Source organism: Thalia democratica, chromosome 1, assembly GCF_965202585.1.
Source record: "Thalia democratica chromosome 1, ktThaDemo2.hap1.1, whole genome shotgun sequence".
NCBI classification, from domain to species: Eukaryota; Metazoa; Chordata; class Thaliacea; order Salpida; family Salpidae; genus Thalia; species Thalia democratica.
The window spans coordinates 57,875,116-57,891,416 of NC_139165.1; the positions used below are offsets into that span (position 1 = coordinate 57,875,116).

General features: G+C 25.8%; 1 protein-coding gene across 1 annotated transcript; it reads right to left on the reverse strand.

The window, feature by feature from the left end:
- Nucleotides 1-4,340: 4,340 nt before the first annotated feature.
- Nucleotides 4,341-15,394, reverse strand: LOC145843091 (E3 UFM1-protein ligase 1-like). The gene is made up of 4 exons (XM_082950589.1): nucleotides 13,717-15,394; nucleotides 7,169-7,382; nucleotides 5,485-5,694; nucleotides 4,341-5,288 (listed from the first exon to the last, which is right to left on the reverse strand). Exons 1-4 carry the CDS (start codon nucleotides 15,375-15,377, stop codon nucleotides 4,992-4,994), a joined length of 2,382 nt encoding a protein of 793 aa, XP_082806715.1. The 5' UTR covers nucleotides 15,378-15,394; the 3' UTR covers nucleotides 4,341-4,991.
- Between the last annotated feature and the right edge of the window lie 907 nt (nucleotides 15,395-16,301).

Genomic DNA, 16,301 nt, shown 5'->3' on the forward strand with positions numbered 1-16,301 from the left:
TTCACTAATAAATATGAATATTAAAAAAATATATTAAATTTTAATTGTTTTTTAATTCGAGCTTGGTAAAAATTGATAAAAAACTCTTTTTTTTTCTAGGGGGCCCCAGACTAAAAGTCAAACCCCAATTCAATGGATTTTTTTTTTCATTTAAAGGCAACGGACAGTTCTCTAAAATAAAAAAAAAGTTTTTATTTAGCTATTAAGATAAGGAAAATAATTGGGTCTAAGTTTGGACATTTTTTAAAAATTCTTGAAAAACTTTACCAAGCTAACTTCACACTCGTTATTTTTATTTCTAAATGTTTTTAGTTCATGTAAACTTTTATCAAATCAAGCTAGGAACAGTTCCTAAAGTTTTTAGGTAATTAGCTGAAACATAAAAAAAGAGATAGGTTTTAAAGTTTTTGATTTATTGTTTTGTTTTCCGTCTAATAAGAGATTCTTACTTTTACTGGTTTTATGTAAATGGTTAATTATAGTTTTTAAAATCAGTAAATTTAATTTGTAGGCTAGCTAAAGATTTATAAAATAAGTTCAAAAAAAAAGTTTAACCACTCAACCCCCTCATGACCTTAATTATTTAAAGGTTGCGGGTTTAACCTTATCTTTATTTTTACAAAAAATAATCCTACTAAGTGAATGCGAAGCTTTTTTTTAATTAATACTTTTAATTTTTGAAATGTTTTTCATTTTACACAATTTGTATTATCATTATAGGGCAAAACCCATTTAAAACTTGCATGTAACTTGTTAGCTACATATTGCTTATTAAAAGAAATAAATTAATATAAAAAAAACTAATCTTTTAAAAAATCAAAGTATTTTATGTAAATAAGATAGGATACCCTTTTTTTTTTATTTTTTAAGGTACTCTAAAATATAAAATAATGATGTGAAAAAGATGGTGAATTTTTTATGAACTATCACTAAAATAACTATCAAAAAAACTCACAGAAAACTAAAAAGTTTTTTTTAACAATAACGCGTTTTAAGAACATGTTCTAACTTTTAGCTTTGATAGTTTTATTTTTGTTGTATATGTGACCACTGGGTTTTAATCTTACAAAGTTTAGCTTAAAGTGTAAACTTTACATTCAGTATATTTAAATTGTTTACAATCAGTACAATTTTCAATGCATGTTGCTCAAAACAAATTTTTAATTAACTTGTCTCTGCAGTTCATTGCAGCTCAAAAATTGAGCTTTTCAACAATTTTTCATATGGAAAGTCTGTATATGTGTAAAATGCGGGTAGCTGTCAAAATTGCACGAGGGGACAAAATTTCACGAGTGCACAAAATTACACGAATATACTATTGCACGAGGGGATAAAATTGCTAAAAGATACTTTTACACGAAGGGTCACTTCTGAACGAAGACACTTTTGCACGAGCAGACAATTTTGCACAGATACATTTTTGCACGAGTTAACTTTTTTTTAATTAAAAAAAAAATGTTTTTTTTTTGGTTTTTTTTTACTATCACTGTCACCCCTAATCCTTACCCTCGGTCGGTAGCTTTTTTTTTTTTAGTTATTATTATTATTTTTTCTTATTATAATTTTTTTAATTTTTTATTTTATTTTTACATCTACTGTTATAACCCTCCACTCTTGATGATGAATATGTTATGTTAGTCTGCTTTGGGTTTATATTTGGTACGTGATAACCAGCGTCCATACCCTCTTCAGCATCAGTAACTAACCTCGAGTGGTCGTATACTGACACAGGTATGGATTTCTTGCTGCTAGTACTCATCGCTTGGCAGAACCGGCGGGCTAAGCCGGTGGCTGAACCGGTGACTAAACCAGTGGACTAAACCGGTGGGCTAAACCGTAGTTGATTTTAAATGAAATAAACCGTAATAGACTGAGGTTAAGATCTCGGTTACGGTGTCAACTAAACCGTAGTTGACTTTAAATGTATCCTATAAAAGTTCTAATATAATCTAGCCTATAAATAAATGCTAGATATATAAGTTAAGCTTAACTAGGTTAAATTCTATTTCGTTAACAAGTACGAACTAACACTCAACGTTTATTGTACAATGTTTGTAAAAATCTACGATCTTAGAAAAGAAACTAAGGGACTTGCTAAATAAAAATTAAGTAGATTAGCAAGAATATGTGTCAATGCCCAATAACAAAATAATGCTTAGTAAACGACTGAAAAGTACGTCTTAAGCATAATCAAAAGTAGTGCTCGAAAACTAAACACATACACCTACCCCTATAAAAAACACATTAAAGCTAACGCAACTGCGCTACGACTACTACGACTCAACACCCACTACGACAACTAACCATTAACCACGCTTGATCTCTTTCGTGGTGATTTTTGTACCGTTTTTTTACTCTCTTCAGAGCGGTATGTGGAGGTATAGTTACACCACCTTTCGCTTATCTTTTTATTTTTTTTTCATTTTTGAAAAGAAGAGGCAAGCCGACATCGAGCCCTACCCCAGCTTTGGGTATATTTTATAATTTTTAGTTTAGAGCACTGACTTAAATTCTGACATAAAAGAGTGAAACAAACACACAAATCGATGAATTTTGTAAGAGTAATTAAAAAAGTAGAGGGAGGCTAGTTTGAAAAGTTGGACAGCGCCCTTTATATCTGGTTTCGTCAGGAACGTGAGAAGGGTAGTCCAATAACTAGTCATATGCTTTTAGAAAATGCCTTTGAATTACACCGTTTAATTTACTTTTTTGCGTGATTTTTCTTTATCGTTTCAACCCTTTAAGATAAATTAAGAAAATGCTGTATGAATGACATAAGTCTTATTAAACGATATTTATAAAACTGGGTACATTTTAGTTCACGGATTTTAAACCAGACTCACTTTGCATCTTCACAAAAAAGTTTGTTCAAAGTCAGTGATATGAAAAAAAATTCTTTGGATCTCTAAAACAATGATGCAATAGTTGTAAAATAAATGTATACTAGACAAATTATGCTATTCTAAATAACGTTGAAAAACATTTTTTAGTTAAAATGTATTGGTTATGAATAATGTAATAAGCACATTCATTATTAAATAAATATAAAATATATTTCAAGTTTTAAATTAAATAGCTTTTAAGGACATAGGAGGATGCAAAGGTTCAATAACCGTAAGGAGTGAAAAAATTACACGGATGATTATGAAAAATTTACCTAAATTTTTAAGAGATACTCATTTCAATAACAACAAATTGAAGACATTTTGTTAAAACAAGACGAGCTTAAAATAAAAAGTTAACCCCCCAATAGTCGTAATTAAATTGATAGCTTTTAAAGTCGATGTTCAAACTATTGAAAGATGTGGAAAAAATGTTGAATAAATTAGATAGCTTGAAAAGATTCTTTTAAAATTAAAGTTTTGAACACTTTAACATAGGTACAAAATTTCACTAATTCTAAACTACATATTTTGTGTTTAAAACTTTTTAATAGGATAACTATTGTTATTAACATTATAATTTTTTCACACTTTTGTTTTTTTAATACTCACATTTTATCAATCGATAAATATGTTTAATAACAGTATATTTTTACAAGAAACTAAAGCAAAAAAATATTTCTTATATATATTTTTTTTTAGTTTTTACAGCTTCGCAAATATTTTTATCATGCTACGTTTTCGGTTTAGAGTAGCAAAATACCGGATCCTAACTTAGAAAATACTCGCAACGTGCTCAAAGATCCTCAATTTTAAAAAGTTTAATAGATTGTCGATAAAAAACGTGCAAAAAAATACATGCTGGATTTAGTTTCGTTAAATAATCATTGTAGAAAAAAATTATTATTATTAAAACTTTATATTTAATATTTACTAAACAACTGATGGCTATTAAAAGATAAAAAATTAAATACGGTTTTACTTAAATTTTTTTTAAAACAAACATATTTTTAATATTATAAAAAATGCATTGAGAAAATCCATTTTAGAAAAGCCACTACTTAAAGTCTGATAACTTTCGTTTTACTAGGACTTTTTTAGTCTGAAAGATCAACAGGTACAACCTTAAACATTATTAAAATTAATTTCTAGTAAATATACAAATATTGGTATGTTAAGAAGTTTGATTCCCTATTTCCACTTCAACGTAATTTGAACCCACTGTGAGACTTAACTCGCTTATGGCGTTTTGCTGCTGATAAAACATAAACAGCTTAACAGAGTTTGTTATTTAATTAAAGTAAACAAGTATGCAAATTATGTAATTAGGTGTAAAATATAATTGCTTACTATAAAAATAAACTTGCAATTAAAAAGCTGTAGCGCCTTTCAAATTTTATCAACAGCAAAACGTCTTAAATTAATAATTTGAGTAAAAAACAGTTGTTTTAATTTTCCAGTAGACTCTACTTGTTTTGATTTCTAGAATTTAAGGCTTACACGCTTTATTTTATTTGTCTTATTTTTAAGAGCTCTTTTAAAAAATTATAAGTTTTATTAATCTTCGTTATAAGTTATTAAGCAATATCACGTCAAAATTAAGCAATAAATTTTTCAATTCAAAAAGAATTTAAAACTAAAGATTTAGTAGTTACCTTTTATATTCATAGCCAAAAACATAAAAGATTAAGTAGAGAACCTTAGTGATAAAGTACAGGCTATCAGTAAGAAAATAAATTATATGGAACACTGTTATACAAAAGAACTTCAAAGTAAGATTTAAGAGTGAAATACTATAGTTTAACAAAATTTATTTAAATAAACAAAACACCATTAAGTTAGTCCAAATTAAAACATATTTTAGTTAAAGCAAGCTTAAAGTAGCTATTTTTAATATAAACTTTAAAAAAAAATTGCACAAACTAAATTTTTAATTTATTTTGGCTCACCTTGAAGTAGAAAGTAAATCTAACTTCATCATATTATTAAAAATCAGCAAGAAATTTTTCACAACTAGGAATATTTGTAAAAAAACATCAAGATAATTAAAAGACCATTTACCTACTATTGATATAACAATAATATGTTAAAATTTTGTATGTGACACAATTACTTCTTTTTTTTTGTAACGATGGCCAATTCTTTTAGTTTACAGGAAACTTCTCTCAACTTTGTATCAATTTTTATAATTTCTGATTCATCTTTAGTGGTTATCTTACTCTTAATGAGTTCATGTGATTCCATTAGATGCTCGTATACTACTCTTTCAACTGAGTGCTCTAACTTTGAAATCACTTCCATTAAATATTTACCAGGAAAGTGAAGCAAACAACCAAAAACTGATTGAAATATTATACATGTTGCGAGGTGAAGTGTCATCACATAATCATTTGAGCTCTTCTCCATCTATGTTTTATATATAAGACTACTGTCAAGTGTACTAAAAATTTCTTATGTGTATTACTTTATAACATTACTTCGATCTTTTTTTTAACTTAAGTTTATTTATTTAGATTCAATTGATTTATTAAGATGATTTAAAAAAATAATATTACATAAGTATAAAATGTTGAATAGTAAAAAAATTTTTTTGCTTCACTACTTGTTCAATAAGAGATTTCCTGTTTCCATGTATAACCAAACGATCTTTTTTTTTATCATTTTGTTTTAACTTTAATCCAGAAGCACGTGTTGAATTTTCAACACTTTCTAAAAACTTTTCTATATTTTTCTTTTCCAACGCACTGTCAAGTTCGGTCAAACTCAATTTCATATCATCAGTTGACAGAGAAATAATTTTTATTCTCATTTGCTTAAAACCAAAAAAAAATTAAGTTGTTTTAAAGTAAAAAACTAATAAATCTAAGCATGAATATAAAAATAATCTTATAACTGCTTTTATAGTTTTTTAAAGCATCAATAATACTTAAGTTTTAAAAACTACTTTTAGAACACTTTAACTTATGTATTGATAATTATTTTACTAAAAATTATTACATAAACAACTTTAATCTCAATGACCTCATCAGTATTGAAAAAAATTGAGTTGATCATCAGTATTGAAAAAAATTGAGTTGATTAGAAAATAAGTATTAGTAGATATTGGATAGGTCAATAAAACATTAATATCAAAAGACTTTAATTTATATATCGGTCTTTTTTATAAAAAAATGTTATCCTCATGAAATCATCTATACAAAAATTGTAAACACTTTTGAAGTTTTATAGCTAATATATTAGTAGGGTTGGTTAAAAATTGAAAAAAAAACTTCAAGCTAGACGTAAAAAATTAAAGATTTTAAAAAATGCATAAAAATTTTAACTTTTGACTTAAACTCAAAAGGATCATAAAATTTTAGATTAGAACAGGAACTGATAACAAGTATTTATTAAATTTGTATGCTAAAGGTTTGCTGAAGATTATTTGATTTTTTTTCCAAACTTTTTGAACTTTCCTCCAGATTTTTGAAAGTGCAACTTAATTTGTCCATTTTTTGTATTAAATCAAAACAAGTTAAAAAACTGTTCTAAATGGTACAATAACATTGAAAAGATACTGTAATGCAAAAGTGTAGTATTAATGTGTTTTTTTTTTTAATAAAAAAATCTAAATAATATAAGAAAAATTTTTGTATTTGATAGATTTTTCATATCTAATCTCAATTTCATTACTTTAACATATACAAATAGTTTAAAGTTCGAGGTTGAAAAAAATTCAAATTCCAGTTTTTTTTTTATAATGTAAAATATCAGGTATTTTTCCAGGTGTTTTGGCAACCCTGCTAATAACGTCTCAAAAACCAAACTTCAATGAAACCTGAAATATCTATTTTCATTTTAATTTGTTTGCATGCATGGATACTATAGAGATAGATCTTGTTCATATAACAGAAATAATAATAAATCTAACAAAAAAATTTTAAACAAATTAAAAAAGATTCTGTAGACCAGGGTTTCCCAAACTAGGCCAAGTGACCCCCTTGATGTCATGGGGCCATGTGCAGCAAAGAGGCCAAAGGGGGGGGGGGAGCATGAGGTGATATATTGAAACTTACACTAGATATTCTGGTGTTGATTATGAACAACAAAAAAAAAGGTCTTAGGCAGTTTTAATGGTAGTTTCTTGAGAAATCTTGTTGAAGGGGACCATGCCTTTTTTTATTTTTCTAAAAGGGCCTTTTGAAAAAAAAGTTTGGGAAACCCTGATACATAGTGATAAAAAGTAGAAAATATGATTAAAATTCCTAAAAGCTAATTATAAAATAGCTTAGAAATTAGATAAAAACCTTTGTAAGTTCTTCATTTTTTTCTATACCAGTCATTTTATCATCAGTATTGAAAAGGAAAATTCTATTTGTGATATCTGTACCAATACTTTGCAACAAATATTTCTCAAAATTCTGTTTAATTGCAGAATCAAATAATCGAAGTCCTTCAATGCAAAGTCTTGCTCTATTCCACATAACATTTAACTCATCCTCTAGTTGTTTCAAAAATGCTCTGTTTTAAAATATAAAAAAAAGCTTTGAAATAACATAAAGTAGCTAAACTCAACATTACAAGTGACAATAAAACTTTTTTTAAATTGATATATACTTTCATATTAATACTTTTATCAATAAAAAACAAGACATTAATATTTTTCACTTGTTACAAGCTAAATGTACAAAAAATTATTACTAAATACTATTTAAATTTACAGAAAGTCTAACTATAAGATACTTTTCAGAGCACAAAAACTGATTAAGTTGTTTGTACACATCTTGATATGAAAAATTAATTTAGTTTTTAATGAGGTAGTTTTATAAAAAGTTAAAATACTTACTCTAATATATTTTCTCAAGTTTTATAACTAACAGTACTTTCAATATTTTTTTATGCATTGAAAGTAAAATTTCTTATTTTTTAAGTAAAATAATTAACCTTATGAACACTTTTTATAAAAGTTAGAAAACATTAAATTTACATTCGAAATAGTACTGATAATTTTTGAAAGTTTTAAAAGATAATTTTGTTTAGATATTGTATTTGTTTCAATAGTATTTTTATCATTAATAAGCAATGTTAATAATGTTTTGAAGTCTTAACTTTTGATTCAAAATTTAAAAAACTTATTTAAAAAATTACTAGAGTTAGAGTAATTTACCACATACCTAGTGTAAAAATTAAAAGTAGTGAATAAAGTCAGGAAAATATAAGTGTAAAAATAATTTTTGTACTCTTTCAACCATAATTAAATTTAATTTTTAGTTCATATTTGAATAAAATATGCTTCAAAATGAACAAAATCTGTTATCATGACTTTTCATTCAAACCTTTAAGTAAAACATCTTGAAAAATTTGATGAAATTAAAGTATATTATAAAGAAAAGTTTTTAACTTGAGCTATTAAAATGATCTTAAATTAGGACAATTTTTGCTAAAAAACATAAAAAACTAAGAAGTTAATTAAAAGTAGTGTTTAATGTTTGAATTCACAAAACTTTTTAAATTTCAATAATACTATGTAAATAAACCCAAGTATAACTTTAATAAAACAATATAAGTTAGATAAAATAACAAAAAAAAAAACAAAACATACTTTACAAATATAAACAACTTATGATAAAGACTTAAAATCTCTAGTCCGGAAGACTTTTTTTGTTTACATAAACTTGATTTCAATGGTAATATTTAAAAAATTTATAACTTGTAACTGCAAAAGGCTTAAGTTTGCATAAAAAATAAAAAGCCCATGTTCTTAAACTTTCTGGCAAACTCAGAGTCATTGATTAAGTATTAGTGGAAAATTGCAAATAGTTTTTTTAAATTAATAAGATAAACCAATAATAATTTATTTGCTTTAGCACAATTTTTAATTTAAATTATAATAATTTTTAGCTGTAAACAGTAATGTTGTTCTGACTTTTGGTTTAGTTTTTAGTCTAAAGATCAAATAATAAACTCTTTATTACTAAATATGTGTTGTTAAAAAGTTTATTTTGTATAATATTGTTGATTAGCTTTAGTATAGTTTCAAACCTAATAAGTTGTTGTATTTGCAAATTGAAACTTTTTTTTATTAATTTATTACCTATTTAAAGTTTAAATCAGGGTTTCCCAAAGTGGGCGATATCGCCCCCCTGGGGGCGATTTTAGTAAATTGGGGGGCGATAATTAGTAAGGGGGCGAAAAGGGGCGATTTTAAAATTTTGGGCTGTCATAAAGTTTTTACTTTTTATATTGCTATTTTACTAATTTTATCTTGCTATTAAATATTTGACCCTGAGGTAAAACTTAAACAAAAAAAGTTTTTTTTGTTTATGTAAAATATAGATAAAAAAAATCAAGTACTTATGACTCCTACTTTCAAGAAAAATACATATTTTCATTCTATATTTTCATATTTAACAATTACATAGATCATAGACGATTGGAATCCCTCTCACCATTTTATAACCTGAAATATATGTTATTTGGGATCATAAATAGTTTGTAAAAATCTATGTTATATATTATTAAATTTTTAGGTAAACAGGGAAACCCTATATATTTTTATTTCCATATGTTTTTTAAATAGTCACTAAGTTTACAGGGTTTAAAAAAAAAAACTATACAGGGCTGCTAATTTACCTAGAAAAACCTGGAATTTGACAATATAGGCAAATAATAACCTAAAAAATCTGGAATTTTTAACAATTTCAACATTTTAAGTAGTAAAATTTCGATTTGACACAAAAAATCTATCATATAGATAAAAATATGGATCCCTTCGAGGCAGATCTTTTTGAAGTAAACAACTTACAGAGAACCGTCTCATACTTACAAACTGACCTTGAACTTAAAGTAAAGTTTTCCAAAGAACGATATGAAAGCTTTTGGACTTAACAAAAACTAAGGAAAAAGTATCCAATCATTTGAAAGAAATTTAAATTGTTGTTTATAGTTTTACCTTCTAGCTATGTTGTTGAGAAAGCTTTCAGTTCAGTTATCAACATCTTGAGCAATAGATCTAATCTAGATATTTGTAAAGGAGGCTTTATTTTACTTATTATGAATCAGATTAGAAAAACTTGCAAGCAGACATGAACCTCATCCTTCACATTATATTAGACTTCAGTAGCAGACATTATTTTATGAAAGTTTATTTTATTTTATTTGATCTTTTAAAATACTTCTTATTAAACCTTATTTGTATTGTATTTAAGTAGTCTTTTTTATATTAAAAATTTTAATAAGTAATTATTTTACAACAGGTTTGCATAAAGCCTAATAAATATTAATTACTTCCTCTTGAGTTCGAACTTTTTACCCAAAAAAAGTTCAAATTTATATTTTATAAAATTTAACTTAAATAAAGTCTAACTAAGTATTAATAAAACAAAATACATAGTATTTTATAGCTTATATAGATGTAATTTTTTAATGAATGTTTGTTTTATGTTTTAGTTGATTTCATGTTTATGCATAACGTTATTGCATATAACATATTTAAATTTATCATTTTGTAAAAAAAAGTGGTAATAATTTTTGAGTTTGCACTTTTTGATTTTGTTCTAAGTGCAAACTCAAGCGGAAGTCTACTGTATTTCTTAAATGGTTTATGTTTCAAATCTGTTAATAGTTTTATTTTGACCTGGTTAATGTTGTAGTTTATATTCGTCGTTTTACATTACGCTCAAAGTTTTTATAGCATAGTGATTAAAGTATTTGTTTGAAAGAATATCATGCGTTGAATCCTAGGGTTCTATGCATGTCCAAACCAATACTTTAACGTTCGGGAAACGACCTAATGACATCAGAAGAAAAAAGTCTTGTAGTTTACAAGTTTAAATGCTGATGTGACAGCAGCTACATTGGTCAAACTTCTCGACACCTCATAACTAGAATAAAGGAACATTTTCCCAAGTGTATCACTTCGTATATTAAAGACAAAAAAGACGAAAAAGTGTTGCAGTCAAAAAAACAATAAAAAAATCTGCGATAGCAGAACACCTTGTGAATAATCCAAGAATAATGGAAAAAAGTTTGCACTATTTAATTTCAGTGTAATGCGACAATTTTCAAATACATTGGAATTAATTAGACTTGAAACCGATTTAAAACATTTAAATAAACCAAATTTATGTAAAAAGAAAGAATCTGACTACACTTTAGCCTTATTTAGTTAAGACCATTTTTGTTGATTTTTAAAGTTTTCGTTGATTACATTTACGTTTACTTAATCGATTAGTTAATTAATTTGTAAAATGTTTGTATATATACTTGTTGTGTTTCATTGTATTGTTTCAATTGTAATTTCCCTTAAGAGAATTTGACGAAATATATTGGAAAGAAAAAAAAAGAGTGTTAATTTATTCATTAAAAATTATAAAACAAAGTTTGATGTTTAAATTAGTAGAAACTTATTTGACATATTTTTGTTATTACTTGTTTAATCTGTATAAATAACAAAATCTTGATAACCATTAATGTTTTTATTTCAGTTTTGTTTTTGGTTTTAAAAGAGTATAGATTTGAGGTCACTATTTGAAATGACTTCAAATTTTTCATTTAAAAGGTTCTTAAACTCAGTTTTATTTTCTAACTTGATTTATTATTGTTAAAAAATCTATATATTAAGGAATTTTAAACTATTGTTACAACTTATTTTTGTTTTATCTTAATTTTTAATATATTAGCAATTAGAATGTGTTGTTTATTTTAATAGTTCAACACTAGCTTTGAGTTTTTCACAATTTTCTTCTGGTAAATTATTATAGGCTAATAACTTTGAGAAAAATAAACTTGAACAGTAACAAATAAGCAATCAAAAAGACTGCTACAGTTACAAAACAAAATTATAACCTAATTAAAATATTTTTTTTTAAACTTTCTGTTCACAGAATTAACTGTAAAACTTTTGATTTTTTTTTGAATTAAATTAAGAAAAAAGAAGATGTTAAAATTAAGGTTTAGTTTCCTATAGGTTATTCCAAGTTAAATATATTTAATGGTATTCTGCTACAAAACATATAGTTTAAAAAGTTTAAAATTAAGTTTTTAACTTTACAAATAACTTGCTTATAATATATCTTAGCATTGAAATTAATAATTTTACTGCATTAACTGAAGCTGTTGATGAAACCACTTCACATGTGAGATAATCAACCAGTCGGTCAAACTTCCTCAAACTAGATCAGAAATTATGTTTTAATATTTTTTTTATTATGTGTAAAATAAACTGTTCTTTCTTGTATAGTTTTTTAATCTGTGGTATAGTAATTTTAGAATATGCATATTTATAAAACAATTCAAGTATTTTTTGCTGCTTAAATAAGTTACTTAGTATTAACTTCTAATGTCTGAAATTCGTTATATGAGAGACTATTATAATGTCAGATTTAAGTTAAGATTTCAGATGGGTAACGTACGGTTAAGATCCAGTCAGATTTCGACCCACTAAGTAACTTGAAAACTACTTGTGCTAAACAAACAAAATTAAGTTTTTTGATACTTAATATCATGAAATACACTTTCAATTTGGTTTTCAGTTCACAATAGTATTTCCTAGATCACAATAAAACTAAATCATTTTATTACAGTTTTGTTCAAGTTTTTTAATTTTCATATATGTTATTTTTTTAAATGATGCAGCCCGCAATTACATTTTTTTAACGAGTTAAAACTAGAAAGGATTTTTTAGTAAATATGAACACAGCCCAAAAGTGCGTGCATAAAAAATACCAGACTAAATTACATTTCGAATACAACTTTTTCGGCTCAAAAGTTTGTACTCAAGAGAAAAATTACTTTGTAAAATTGTGGGGGGCGATTATTTTTTAAATTTGTGAAAAGGGGGCGATTTAGAAAATGAGTTTGGGAAACCCTGGTTTAAATACAGTTTTATGTAAGCAAAGTATATCAAAATATTACTTAAAAGATTGTTTAAATTAAAACTATATGCTTAAATATATTATGATTTAATTATTTTATTAGCATATTCTACTGACTAAGCTTAGACAAAAAGTATTTAAAACAAATGTTGTTCCTAATAGTTTGTTAAATTTTTTATACTTCCATATGTGTTAAAAATGTTATAAATGTTTTAAACTTATAATTACAGGGTTGCCACTATATAGTTATAAATACTGAGCTTTTTATCTTAATATTTTTTTTTTCCTTTGGCGCAAACTACTTAAACCTCATGTTCATTTTTCTTCTCAATAATTAAAAGGAAGGTTGTATGTGTATGCTTCTGCATAAAATGTTCACTTAACTTAATAGAAATACTGTTTTTGACTATTTAACATTAAAAATTTAAATCAATTGAGATACAAAAAAATTGAGGATAATTTTATGTAATTATTATGTTATTTAACTTAAATGTTTTAGAAAATAGCAGAATTTTTTTGACATTTTATTGACTAACTTAAATCTAACCAGATAAAGTACTCTACTGCATGAATTAACCTAAATCATGATTAATATTAATTTCAGATTAAAAACAAAAACTACAATGTTATTTCTAATTGAACTAGCCACAAGGGTAAAACTTTTAAATAAGCATTTTAAAACTAAGAAAATCATGATATTAAACATAACTGGTTGTATAAAATGGCAGAATATTAAAAATGGATCAATAAAATCTTATTTTATATCAGGAAAAATATTTTCTAGATTTTTAAAATTTTGTAAAACTATCCTGAGATTTTTATATAAATCAAAATTGCCTTGATTCATCCATAGTAGAAAAAAAAATCAAAATATCTAGAGTTACCCTGAGATTTTCTAGAATTTCTAAATATACTGAGTTTCCAAGAGTACCCTGAGTGTGCGGCAACCCTGTCACTAGTCTAACTAATTAGATAAAAACCTGTTGTTTTGCTTCATGCTCATAGTATTAGTTAAATTGCTTTTGGAACTTTGTGCTACTTTGATAAAAACAGACTGAACTGCATTTTGGTAGATCTTTTGTAAAGGTTTAAAAATTTCTTCAGCTACTTCCTTAACAACTTTTAGAGGGCAATTTTTAAGATTTTTGGTAAGTACCTCAATGACTTCTTCCATAATCATAAAACTATTAGACTCTTCTTTTGTGTTTTTGTTTTCTTTATCCCCACATTCCTGGTTTTTTGACCACTTTTGGCGCTTTTTATCTTTACCTTTCGTTTTAACTTCTCTTGAAGAATTTGTTCCATATTTACTACTTAATCCTTCATCTTTAATTGTAGATTTTCCTTCTTGTAATGATTTTTTGTTATTCTCTTCTTTTTTTTTACTTTGCTGAAAAGTACTTTCACAAGACATATATCTTTTTTTATCTTGTTCAGTAAGTGTTAAAATTGAACACTTTTTAAATTCAGCATTAGCTTTTTCATTAATATAATTTTGAAAAAATTCTAAACATGATTTGGAAAAATTGGAGTTTGTCACAACTGTGTCTGAAAAGACTTGAAAACCTTTTATGTTGCTTTTTTTTCTTTTTTCTTCAACTATGATATTAATAAGCATAGCAACATCTTCAACATTCAAGCAACTTGGAAGCTCTGAAAGGTTTGCTACATCAATCCACTCATATTTTTCTGGAGGCTGGAAAAAATAAGATGAAGCAATTCTATCTTTTATTATAGAACTTAAACAAACAGTCTTTAAAAATGTTGGGTTTAATTCATTAAAACTATTTTTTATGTATGATTTGTGATTTGAAATTCCACGCCTATTAAGTCTTCTATACTCGATGTAATTGTTTACCTTAAAAAAACTTTTAAGTCTTTTATTAACAATTTGGTTGTATATTAAAGGGTTAAATATTGCTTTATCAGATCTACCTCCAGTAACTTGGCCATTCAGTCTACCTTCATTAATAATACTACTAAGTAAACTATGAATAAGAGGTACTGAAAACCCATGCAAAGATGTAAGCGACTGAATTGAAGTTGGCTTTGTTGCTGCACTCATCATACCTCTAATAAGAGACTTCTGTCTTGCAATGAATGCATCAGTAAACAAAACATCTTTATTATGTTTGTCAAAGTCACCTTTGATTATTGTACCAAGCCTTTCTACTAACTTTGGTACAATATAGCTACCAGGTAAGTTGTATTCTTTACTGAGCTCTGCAGTTTTCAAGAAACCTGAAGCCTGTAGATTTTCATTTATTTCTTCAGCAAGCTGATCAATGTGTTTGTCATCTATTAATTCACCAAAAACTATTGAGATATTTCTACAGGATGAAACTATTTCTTTGCACTTTGCTTCAACATGAGAATAATCTATATTTAGAATTTGTTGCAAATCAACTAAGCTTATTCGTCCATTCTTTAAAAAAAGCTCATTTTTAATATCCTGTTTTACCTGCTGGTGGGTAACATACTCTTTGCCATCGGTTGTGTGAAGAACATTCAATAGTTTCATTTCTTTCAGTTTTGTTAATATTTCAATGCAATTTCTTTCTGAAAACTTTTGTAAAGTTATTGAAAACTGAGTCTTTTTAAAAGCTGTTTGAAGTTTTTGAATTTCATCCCAATCAACCATTTTGTTAGCTTAACAAGTTTTCTGAAAAAGTAAGTTAAAAAGCTAAGTGACAATTTGTTTAATTAATTTAAATAATTTTATATACATTTTTCACTAAACTTATATGATAACTAAATATTATACAAGATCTAAGATCTGGCCATTTTTTGCTTGGATCCAGATCTGGCAAGATTCTAATTTTTTTTAATATGCGGATCCCGCCACATCCTTAATTTTAAAAAGATTCTGATCTGACCAGATCCTAGGTGAGATTTGACGGAATCCGGTTAGATTGGAAAGACTTTGTTTTCCGCAATCAGCTCCTTTCAGTTTTATATACTTAGATTATTGTGTTACTATAATAAATATTTTATTTTTGCATGAAAAGTTGTATATCTGTCAATATATATAAAACTAGTCAAGCAAAACAAAGTAATTAAAGTTCAGTTGATTCAATTATTTGTTGTAAACATTCAGGTACATACATCCATTAGAGTAAAAATAATAAAGTGGTAAGGTCATAGGGGGCCCAACACTTTTTTTGTAAAAATTAATTTTAGCTATTATATGAAAGCTTTAGGTACAAACTACAAGCCAGTTTTTATAAAATTCAAAAATACCATTTAACTTTTGAGTATTGTAGTTTTTGTAAAAAATTTCCGATACAAACGTATGGACCGCAAATTTTAAAAATTACAAAAATCTATCTATTCCTTCATTTTTCAAGCAATCTTCTTATTAATGAAATGTTCCTTAAAGTAAAAGAAAAAATCTTAACTATTGAAATTTAAAAATTTTTTTAAATGAAAATTTTATGACAAAAGTAAAATTAAAAAAGTCTTTTTTTTAAATATGTTTTTACTAAAATGTTTTTAAAGTCTAAAGTAATGTGTTTTTGTTATTTTATAAAGATTAGACTGCAAAAGTTTGAAGAAAATTGCTTGA

Excerpts from the sequence above, each read along its gene's own strand:
- LOC145843091 (XM_082950589.1), bottom strand. The coding sequence starts at position 15,377 with ATGGTTGATTGGGATGAAATTCAAAAACTTCAAACAGCTTTTAAAAAG. Across the intron at positions 7,383-13,716 it reads AGCATGAAGCAAAACAACAG|AGCATTTTTGAAACAACTAG; the intron begins GTTTTTATCTAA and ends ATTTTAAAACAG. Across the intron at positions 5,289-5,484 it reads GGAAATCTCTTATTGAACAA|ATGGAGAAGAGCTCAAATGA; the intron begins GTAGTGAAGCAA and ends TATAAAACATAG.